The sequence below is a fragment of the Bactrocera latifrons genome, unplaced genomic scaffold (genome assembly GCF_001853355.1).
Source record: "Bactrocera latifrons isolate USDA-ARS-PBARC rearing strain unplaced genomic scaffold, ASM185335v1 scaffold_53, whole genome shotgun sequence".
NCBI classification, from domain to species: domain Eukaryota; kingdom Metazoa; phylum Arthropoda; class Insecta; order Diptera; family Tephritidae; genus Bactrocera; species Bactrocera latifrons.
Genome location: NW_017537190.1, coordinates 1,630,895 through 1,642,972, shown reverse-complemented (window position 1 = coordinate 1,642,972; position 12,078 = coordinate 1,630,895). Strand labels below are relative to the sequence as shown.

Below are 12,078 nucleotides of genomic sequence, written 5' to 3'. Positions count from 1 at the left end.
TCAAATACTGGAGAATTTCTTCAATTAATTTTAGAGTGGCGTTGGTGGGGAAGACTGCCGTAGCAGCTCCAGTTCCAGTGTTGGACGTCGTGTCCGCGCCACTGCTGCCGGGGCTRTGGCCGCGCTGTCGTCCATGGCTGGGCGTATGGCCGGTGGGCGTGCCGGCGGGTGTTGGTGTTGGTGCGGTGTGTGCGCGCAATTCAATGCACAAGCCCAAAGTGTTGAGGCACGTCCGGAGTAGCGAAATTAATAACCTGCCGGATTCTTGATTTATCGTAATCTGGATAGGCGACGGAAGAGAATAGAGAAATAGACGTTACAACAGTGTTTCGCAGTATACATATGTGTGGGTACAAGTGRTTTGAAATGTACGYGTATGTGTGTTGGTGTTTGTGTATTAAGCAAAGTCTGGAGAAATTTTCTTAAAACTAACGCGTGGAATTAAGTGCAATTAACTACGAATATATTTTATGTCCCGGAAGATTCTCAGATTCAAAACTTCTTCTTAATTTAAACCTTAAAGCCAAAATGGAAATTATACCCTGCCAAAAGCCTTCGACACAGACAATCACACAACACTACTTGGGGACAAAATCTACGCTCCCTCCAGAACTGAAGAGTTGTTCTATGAACTATSTGAACGGTCGTCAAGCATCCGTACTATTTCGAGGTAAAAMCCCAAAACTGTGAAGAATTAAACTAGTTGTGCCGCAGGGTGATGTCCTCTCCCCGTCGTTAATAAACTTTTGCATGTCGACACTCCAGCAACCATCAGAGGGAATTTCTATCACCTCGCACACGGTTAATAGCACGATATTGACGTCGCACTATAGAATCGATGACATGTGCTCAAAAGTAAACGGCTATCTCTCCGATTGTTCTCGCTTCCTCGCTGCACCGAACTTAACACTTTCCCCCACTAAGTCCACAGCGACTTTGTTCACCAACTGGACGAATTACACTAAAAGTAACACTAAAATTTTTGGTGTTACTTTCGACAGTCTGTGCGATTATCGCCAAAATACAGAGCCGCAACAAAAGTCTCAAGTCTCTAGCCGGCAGCACATGGCAAAAGGACAAAGAAACGTTGTTAGCAACATACAAGGCAAACGGCTGGCCGGTCCTTAACTACGCCGCACCAATATGGTCGCCTGGATGCTGTGAAACGCAGACGAGGAAGCTCCAAACTTGTCAGAACAATGCACTTCAGACTACGCAGAATGCTCCTTGATGTCTTCCATCGGACACCTGCTTAGTGAGGCCGATATGCTTCCAGTTAAGGAGCATAATGAACTCCTCTCCATGCTGTTCCTGCTGGGGAGCTTTTGCGGAAATCATTCCTGCAGTCACCTGGGCGGATCCTAGGATCATTATTTCCTCACTACATCGACGACATCAAACAATACGCCGACCAGACTTCGAACGCAACTAACTTCGGGCAGGCACTGACCGCCATTCACCATCTTCATCGACTTTCTCTCTCAGTGAATGGCGTACTTAGAGTCAACCCATCATCTATTGCAGACGAAGAGCTCGAGAGACGAGAGTGATACTTGCGCAGTTTCAGTAGCAGGTTAAACTCATACTTATCCAGAACAGTCCCTGACATACCAAATATATGTCTAACGTACAATAAGTCCCCGCATAACACTGCCACCTCTTTGCATGCCCTGCTAACTCTACTCATTTGACATTCTTCTCCCTTTGGTCCAACCCTGTCAAAACAACACGTTTCCTGGTYCTAGCGTTAGATGACATCGACGACAACTTATCGACTCCTTAGCATCTTTACGGGTATTTGGTATACTTTATAACAACAACAACTTTCCGAGAGAATTGAAACATATACATATCGTTAACACCTCAGTGCAATCAGAAGTTCACTTAATGATTTCTTCCCCATGAAAGTCGTYGAAGGCCATTATTTGAGCCAACCTTATTTTAGATCGGTTAGAGTAGCTTAAAAAGTCGAGCCAAAAAGAGTCCCACTTAAACAGCTGAGAACGCAGATCCATTGTTACCTGAATAGTCTCTAACATTAATCAAAAAGACTATCAAAAGTTGACAAAGTGCTTTTAACCTGCCATTAAATTTGTTAAGCCGGCTGAAATCAATAACGGCTTATTCGTAAAATTCGCCGAAGATAGAGACTGGCTGCAGATTTCAACCTAAGATTATGAAAAGTTGAACGCAGTTCACAGCGATCCCACCTTGATCAGGCAATCAGACAAGTCTGAGTAGAGTAGATTGATAGGGCAGACAGATACTCCTTAACAAACTGTGAGCGCCTAGTGCCCGGGCTCAAAGAGATTCCTCTCAAATTTTCCCACTAAGTTTCGAACCATCTGGAAAAATTTTACCTTGCCACTTTTTTATCRATTTCAATCCTCATATGCCTCGTTGGTATGTGAGAAGAGCTTTCTCTTTAACAGTAAACTCTGAGACGCAGTGATCAAAGCTTTCAGGGACGTAGTCGAAGAAGCAGAGAATTGAAATTTTTTTTAGCCACACTTCTATTTTCAAGATAAAACCTTTCACCCCATGTAAATCTTCTATTTACTGGAGTTTGCTGTACTAATATCACCTCATTYCGATGAACTAACAGCATTTGCAAGTTATAAATCTACACTCTTGTTCCCAGTTTTAGAGCGCCACAAAAACTCGATCGGCACACAACGCACAAACACACTGATCTATTAATAAAAGAGCATACATCTTTCACGCCTGGGAGCTCCCACCCGCCCTTTGGCACTTTTATGCACCATTTCCAGCGTGATGACGTCGCTGCTCGGTGCATTCTCTTAGTTTTATGCTCGAAACCCTTAAGCGTATCTGTACTGCTATCCGGATCATGCTTGGGCAACACGTCCAGGCGTAAACCAGAAATAAACCGTCACACAAATTACATTACCACAAAAGCTTTAAAACGAAACTGCAACCAGACAAATGGAACGGCTGAGGCACTCAGTCAGTGCGAACGTCAGTTGGAGTTAGCTATTTTGGCAGTCGTTACACCCATTGTAACTTTAAATGCTGCACAAATTACCACTTTGCAAGTATCAAAGCGAGCGCATATGTGTCTGTCTATGTCTGTATGTGTGTATCATGCATATGTTTCACTCCGCTTCACTTGGCGCGCGCACTTTGGAGTCGCGTTGCTTCTCTCCCCATAGCTGGCTTGGTTGTTTTTATGATTTCTGCTAGTTTGCAACTTTTTAAACCGCAAGTATCAGATACTAAAAATCCGCGCAACCCACGCGAAAGCCACAAAATCTCGCACACTACATATTCGGCATTCGTGCGGTTGCACAATGGAACAACAACAAAAGCAGTTACGCGGGTAGCCCGATGGGTTAATGAGTTCGTATACTTTTTATAATATATATATAAGTTATAGGTTTCAACGTCTTCAGTTATCTACTAGAACCCTAATTACTTGGAGCAGAGAAGCTGAGTATAAGTCTACATAAGAATTAACGAAAAGCSATATCATTATTCTTTCCTTTCGCTGCTCCTTCTCTACCTGATCTTTCCAACGCAGTAGAGATCTTCCTCTGCTTCCCGGCGGGTGCTGCGTCGACTTCTCTCAGAGCTGCAGTGTTTTCATTCATTCGCCGCGTCTCTCTTAATTCGCTGAACTACAGGGTATGTTCGGAAAGTAATGGCAMMGCTTTTCTTCCGYCGCGACTGTGCTTTGGAGCGTGCGCGCACCAACTGGATTCSGTAGAGCGAAATCCCAGCTACTAAACGAGCGGCTGGTCGGTTGTCTCCGAAAAGCTGGTGAGTCTGGACAAACAYTTTCGCGCTACGTGTTTYTGTAARTGGTGCAARCCGAAAATGCAGCGCTACTTAGAGCAGGGGTACGCGATTAACTTCWGTGTGAAACTCGGTAAATYTGCKACAGAAACGTTTGATATGATCAAGAAGGCTTACWYAGATGTTGCTTTAGCAAAAAGTGAYATRTTTCGSTGGCACCAGTCCTTTTTGGAGGCCCRGAAAGTGGTCGCTGATTAAAACCGTGCTGGGAGACCTGCGACTTCGWCAAGCACTGATGATAGATTTATCAAAATCTGTGCTGTGACGCCCCAGATCMCCCYKCCTTTCTTGTGAACAGCTTTCTAACCAAGGCCCGCAGCCGCCCTACAGCTCAAATTTGCTTTCAGTAAGGTTCCTCTTGCAGCAATCGCGAAAGTTCGCATTGGATAGTGCCCAATAGGCGTGAATGCGGTAAGGCTGAAAAGGTTGTCGGTAACACCCAAAGTTGTATGGAGCAAGGCAAAGTGAAAACWTCCACTCACTTTCTCCTCCRTTGTCCAGGTTTTGCAAGATTGAGGTTGAAATATCTCGGAAGTCATATCATCGTCAAAGCTTACGAATGAACCGAAATTGATATCAGCTGATTCAACAAATTTTTGACGGCCTCAAAGACCTATTTCGATTTTTGTYTTTTCCAACAACGCTTATTAATATCTAGGTATCAGAATAAACYGACATTCTCAGCAGTCCAACTAGGATCCGTTTTTGGATCCRACTTTTAACTTAACCTTACTTTAACTCAGCCCAGTAATATATTCAACAGCCCTCGTAAGTAATTGCGGAACATAGCCAACTGCATGTGGCTGTAAGCAATACCCAAAAAGTCCCACGGGATAGTATTTAYATACCCAAACAGAGAGCACATTTACTACAAACATGACTATACAAACACACATTCATACACGCACACACACGCACATACAAATAATCACAGTTTCACACATTAAATGTGTAGCTGCAGATAAAGTCGCTTTTAGTCCACAATCGAAATTTAAATTCGCGAAAGACCGAAACAAACTGACGGGGGTCAGACAAGTTTACGCAGCAAACACGAGAACAAGGAGCGCCAGCCAACATAGCAAGAAGCCACGAGGAACTTTTACAATTTACGTAATGTTCAAGAGTGAACTCACTAATGCGCGTCAACCAGCAACTAAAGCTGGCCGACCAAACTGAGGGATATGGGCAACTACGAACACATACATACAATATAAGTGAGTATAAATGAGCATCTGTAGGCACACACACACACACACAAACACACATTATTTAAATATGCGCGGCAAATGCATCTGGACTCGCAACTCGCAGAAAACAGTGGGGATTTGAAGAGAAGCTCTCATGGTACGTGAATATACAAGCTCACATACACACATATAGCTTTACATACCCGTATACAGCGACACATACATACCAACATTATATCCATACATACAATATCACACACATACACAGACAGCCAGTTGTCGGAATATCAGCAAAATAACAGACGCACCGAATACAAATTGTATTCTTATTCTCTTCACTCTTTTTGGTATTGTCTGTCTCTATCTGTGTGTGTGTGTGTGTGTGTGTGTCCGTGTTGCATGCGACGCAATTACGCTTACCTTGTAGCTGTCATTAGCACTTCTTAAAATGTTGTAAAGTTTTATATAAATGTAATCGCTGCCGAAATATCCGACGCTCTGCACCAGCGCCAATTCCTTCGCATTGGCGAACAGATCGCTTTTCTGCACTTTCACAAATAGTTGGGGCTTTTGTTGCGTAATCAAATGATAGTAGATGTTGAGTATCTTCATGACATGCACCAACAGTTGTTCCAATTGTAATTGCAGCGAGCGTTCCGGTTGATCAGCGGTTAACGTGGAAGCCAACATGTAACCTGGAAGTAAAAGRAAAGTAAGGAGAAAGTAGATGAATATTTATTCAGAAATAATTGCAATATAGTTAAGTGGAAAGGGGCAACTGGAGAATATATTATTCAAAAGACTTCTAGCAAAGAGTACGAGTATTTATGACTCTTGAGCACTTAGCAAGCAAGCCTTTTGTGTTGTTGAGAAAACTCACACTGAAATTGAAACGAATGATTTTTCATTATCAATAGCATCAAGTGTCTTTGTGATAGCACTGGCATGGGTGCGAGATTACAGCGGAATCGCAGGAAACTATAAAGCTGATGRGCTAGCAAGAAACCCTAGAATCGCAATCGGTAAAATGGGAGTGGGTCGGTGGTCTCGTATGCCCTTGATAGCTTGCTTTCGCTAAGCTTGGCCTTGAAGGACGAAATCGCCGAAAACTGATAGTATTTGAAGAAAAAAAGTGCTGTTTCACAAAGAAACTGCAGTCACCAGTCAGTGAAAACGATGGCAAAACTCAATGAACTGGTCTTCGAATTTGGCTTCCGCATGCACCGTATTATCCAGATCAATTATGTCCTCTTCTCTAAATCTATCTAAAAAGAACGCTCTCTGGGAAGAAATTTACGTCGAATGAAAAAGTYATCGCGGAAAATGAGGCTTATTTTAAAGCAAAGTACAAATCGTTCTACAAAATTGGTAAAGTTGGATATAACGCTATAATCAGCATATAACCTTAGAAGGGTGCTACGTATGTTGAATTAGGTAAAACGAGTTTTACTACGCTAGCCCGCAGACTCTTCAATTGGCCTATTATTATAGTGCTAATTTGGTTTATTTTTTTCATTGATAGTCTTTTACGTGGCGAGATTCAAACCCAGCGAAGGAGATGTTTCGCCTTCTCACTTTATCTCCCCTTCAAATGGATGCTTTTGGCTACTTGACGGGAAGTCGTGACCTGCTTGAGCCGTATGTAACAGAATCACTGCTGGCCACTCCCAAGTCCTTGCGTGCACTTCAACACTTGGCTCCAGCTCTAACATAATTGGCACTCTCCGAGGTTTCAGACAAGGAGACTCCTTATCGTGCGATTTCTTCAATCTACTGCTGGAGAAAATAATTCGAGCTTCAGAGCTTCATCGAKARGATACAATCTTTTATAAGAGTGYAGAGYTGCTGGCGCATGCCGATGATATTAATATCATCATGTCGTTAAACGAAATATCTGCTGTCATCAAATAAACACACTCGACAGTCATAACTTCGAATCMTCGATAATTTCGGTAATCTTAGAACCAGCATTAACACCGGCAACAATGYCAGCCTCGAAATCTAACGCAGAATAACTCTTGTCAACAGGTGCTACTTCGGACTGAGTAGGCAATTGAGAAATAAAGTCCTCTATCGACGAACAAGGACCAAACTCTACAACTCACGTGTCATCCACGTCCTGCTTTTTGGTGCAGAGACATGGACGATGACGACATTTGATGAGTTGTCGTTACGAGGAAGGTTCTGCGGAAGATTTATCGTCCTTTGCGTATTGGCAACGGCGAGCACCTCAATCGATGGAACAATGAACTAGTTCGGCGAAATAAAGAGACAGCGGCTACGGAGTTGAAAGTCTTCGACGCAGTACCCACCGGGAGTTGGAGAGGAAAGACCAGGCGGAGCAGGACCTGGTTACACTTTGAATCTCTAATTGGCGCCAAACAGCGAAAGGAAGAACGAGTGTTTATCTGCTATTATAATAATGTATCTACTAGACTAATTAGACAAGCAAAACCAAATAGCGCCACAATTTAATAAGCGCCTCAAAGGGTTAACAAAACTCGGTGAAATCAAATTAAAATAACGGCATTAGCATATTTACCACAGTTATTGTATTCTATATTATTCAAATTTATTTAATTTATTTTTATTTTTCGCCGTTATAATTGTTAACATTTTATGCAGGATTTGATGCATAAATAACTGCTTTCCGCTATAACCGTAAATTAACAACAATAATTGGAAATTATTGAATTATTTCGTGTAAAGCACAAAAACAAAAACAATAACATGGTAATTATTCAACACGTGTGTGTTTTGCATGGAATTTTAAAATGTCCACAAATAAAATATTTGCATTATTGGTTTTATTAAATTACAAAAATCGCGAGCGTGTGTAATTATTTAAATGCAACTGCAGCAGGTGGGCATACTTATGTAACGGCCATACATACATACCTACATACATACATACATATGTAAAGCAATTATGCGTGTGTAGTGCTAATTGCAAATGTCAATTGACAAATCGTAAATCGAAATGTTAAAGCATTTGATTTTATTGCGGTCCCATTGAATTCGATTAACCCGAGGCGTGGCGCTTGTGAAAAAATGAGCTATTATTAACTAAAATATTGAATAATATTTACCAATGCATTACATTATTCGTACTCATGAATAGAGACATCAATACACATGCAAGTACAGCCAGAGCGCTGCAGTTGGAAATGCATTCAAGCGTTCAGGCGTTCAGGCGTCAGACATTCGGTTAGTTAGGCAATAGAACAAGCAAGCAAATGCAACCGAGGCAASTAAGGAAGAGTTCAGTTCGAACGCGGTTAAAGAGGAACGCGTTGCCTACAAACCACGTCCAGGACGGTAATCAACACGTCAATAAAGCAAAGGAACTAGTGTTAGAGATTCGACGATTACCAGTCAGAGATCTTACTGGAATCCACGGAATATGGGAAGAAATAGTGAAAACCTCTTTCAAAGATCATTTGGACCTAAGAAAAATGAACGCACGTTTGGTTCCAAAATCACTCAATTTTTTCGTAATACAGCGTTGCGTTAACGTCTGCGAAAGAATGCTTTCCGACTACCAGAATGCCACGAAACGTTTTATTGCTGGCGATGAATCTTAGATCTATGTTTATGACCCCAAAACAGACGATCCATCGCCCTAATATCGTGGCAGAAGTGAACGGAAGCCAAAAAAATCACGTCAAATCTGATCAAAAATCAAGGTTATATTCAGACTTTTCTTCGACTAACGAGGTGTAGTGCACTCCGTATTCTTTCAGTCATCTGATTGAAGCAGAACCGCCCCATAAGAATATCAGCAGCTCATTCCTTGATTACACCGACGACATAGCACATGTGGAGCCACCAAGAGCTTCACCGACTCCCTTCCAGTTAATGGCGAACTTGGAGTCGAMATTTAATTAGATCTCCCAAATTGAACGRTATTTTCGTWGATTCGAAGACTTGAAATGACCGATTTCAACCATTYGGGAAGGGCCACACTGACAAACAATCGGACGGAAGGACAAACGGACGGTCGGATAAATGGTCGGTCGGACTGACAAACGGACGGCAGGACAATTGAACGAGGGGAGGGTCGGACGGACCGACGGACAAACAAGCGGACGGACAAATGGTCGGTTGGACAGAAGGGTGGACTGAAAAYTGGAAGGTYAGACACACAGACAAACGATCGGACGGACAAAGGGGCGGTCGAATAGATGGACAAACAGACGGATAGACAAACGGGCGGTCSAACAGACGAACAAACAGACGGATGGACAAATGAACGATCAAAGAGACGAAYAAATGTAGTGTTTGGCGGAYCGACGGACTGACAATCGGAGATTTAGGACGGACGGACAAATRGTCGGTSGGACAGAAGGRCGGRCTGAAAACTGKACGGTCAGATGGATAAGCAAACAACGGTCGAACTGAAAATTGAACGGTCCGACAGACGGAAAAACAAACAGACGTACGAAAAGACAGCCGCCGCATCCCGATTCATTTSAAGTATAAACATAACTCTATGGGATTTTAGATATTGCGAACGACCGTTAGTTGAACAATGCAATTAAACCCAAACTAACATCTTACAGGGCTATAAAAATTAAACTTATTAAATGGTCTAACAAAATATATTATGGTCTAACAAAAAACCGCTCGTAATCGAACTGAACGCAAATAGTAATACTAAAATAGCTTAACTTGCATGAGTAAATTGCAATCGACAACTGAAACAATCTAATTAACGCACAGCACATATGAACATATGTGTGTGTGTGGGGGAGAGTGTGCGAGCGTCTCTGTATGAGTGTGACGGAAGGCAAAGCATTAATGTACATTTTATGTTTATCGCTTTATTCAATTTGGCATATTTCCATATTTGTTCACTACTCAACATTTGCGGTGTTTAAACGATGCATTTGCTTGCCGTGTTGTTGTTGTTATTGTTGTTTGCATTTTGTCAATTACATTGCTTGTTTAAAGCTTTTGTTTTAATGTTTGTTTGTTTTTCGGTAAATATATTCGGCAACCGTTAGCTAATAATATTTAATGGTGCAACTAGTGGCTTAGACTGGCTTGTGGACTGTTGGGTATTTGAAAAGATTTGCAGCTATTGGCGATTACTTAAAAACTCGAAAGGTTGAAAGCAACAAGGGAGCGATATATATTTATTTGGGAATACTGTTCATTCTGAATATCGATTTCATATGATTAATTCAACTGAGCACCCGGAGCTTCTGGCGAGTTCCTATATATATGTGTGTGACCTCATGAAATACAATTTTTCATCTTTTGGCCCAAACCAGTCTAAATGCTGGGAGTACAGGTACTAATTATGAGTTTGGAGTAGAGGAGCAAATAATTCTGTGCCAATTCTGCCAAAGACATATCAAAACCTTCCTGATAGTTAATCCTGAATTGGCCTCCGGATGACCGCGATTCGAGCACGACCACTTCCCGCTGACGTTGTTATAAGTGACTCAGCAACCATCCGGTTCAGAGAAGGAACGATTACATTGCGATTCGCAGATAAAAGTTCGGTCCATGAGGTTTTTTTTTTTTTCAATCAAAAGAGAGACAAACTACATCAGCCTGGTTAAATCAACTCGGATTCATTTTAGTTTATTACGATTATATTCTCTTCTTCTCACTTTTTTCTAAATTTTGAAGTTGAACCGAGTAATACAAGGCGCATTCCAAAGTAAACAGGACTTAAAAAAAAAATCAGAACAAATGGTTTTTTCGGCAAAGTAAATTGTTTTTTATTCAAAATAGTCATTTCTGTTTCAATACAGCTTTTTGCACGGTCCAAAAGCAAGTTGAATGGATGTTTTAGATCGTTGGCCGGTATGGCCACCAGAATGCCGGTGCAAGCCCTTTGAATGGTCTCTACGTCTGCATAATGCTTTCCTTTGGTGGGCAAATGCATTTTTCCGAAATGGAAGAAGTCGCACGGTGCCATATCAGGTGAATACGAGGAGTGGTTAATGGTTAAAATGTGATTTTTGGTCAAATAATCGGTCACATTGTTGTACTACTAATGTTGGATTCTGAGCAATTTTTGGTCGTCAGTCAATTTGTGCAGAACAAAGCGTACACACACCTTTCGTAAGCCCAAATGATCGGTCAGAATGCGATAAATCGATGTTTTGAAGATTTTTAATTCCTTTTGCATGAATTTCAATGATGATTTCGGCTGATTTTTGATGAATTCACGCACAGTTTCGATGGAATTTCCGGTGATCACGGAATTTTATTGGCCCACATGTTGATCGTCATTTATGTCCTTACGGCCATTTTGAAAACATTGAAACCACTCGTACACTTCGCTAAGGGATAGGAAAACATCGCCATAAACTTTTTTCATCAATTGAAATGTTTCGGTAAAAGTTTTACCAATTTTAAAACAAACTTTAATGTTGGCTCTTTGTTAGAAATTTTCGCACCGATAACATAAACATACTAACACTTACATTCTGTCAGGAAAGTATCGGGAATTCTTCATTTCCCCCTCTCATCTCCCGCTTATATGGAAGACTTGTAAATTTATTTTGTTTGGGTTGGTATAACAGTCCTTAATTATGATGCCAAAAATGAGCGCGATCTGTCAACCAATGTGTTTACAGCAGCTGTTTATGTCAGTCGACCTCTGTAGTATTTGTTGAATTTTACACATTTTTTTACCGTATTTGAGTTAAATTTTGGCCAAAGACTCGAAAAATATCATTTAGCAAGTGCCGAATCTCCCTGATTTAGCTCCAAGTGGCTTTTACCTTTCTTCACACTGAAATATCCACTTCGAGAAACACGCTTCGACTCAATTGAAGACATCAAAACAAATTCGACGCGAGAGTTGAAGGGCATCGCTTCAAATTGATGTTACTTTGAAGGCGATAAAATAAATTTGGATGTTGATTGAAAAATTTTCGTTTCATTTATAAATTCCGAATACTTTTTTTACAGAATGTAAAACGCAATAACTTCACTTCCAATCGATAAAATGTCAAGCGATAAAAATAGCAGATCCTAACTCACCAGTCGACATATAGATGGCGCTACCAGGGGGCTCTCAATTCAAACCGTCCTGTTTACTTTGGAACGCACC

At 41.4% G+C, this 12,078-nt stretch overlaps 1 protein-coding gene across 1 annotated transcript in view; it reads right to left on the bottom strand.

Annotated features, from left to right (window-relative positions):
- The window catches only part of LOC108974095, a gene marked incomplete at its 3' end in the record, with an annotated part of 76,905 nt that overhangs the window by 9,382 nt on the left and 55,445 nt on the right, over positions 1–12,078 (bottom strand). The window contains exons 12-13 of the mRNA XM_018941728.1: positions 5,424–5,698; positions 8–280 (exon numbers count right to left, since the gene is read on the bottom strand). Coding sequence (XP_018797273.1) covers positions 8–280; positions 5,424–5,698 — 548 coding nt within the window. The remainder of the gene's footprint in view (positions 1–7; positions 281–5,423; positions 5,699–12,078) is intronic.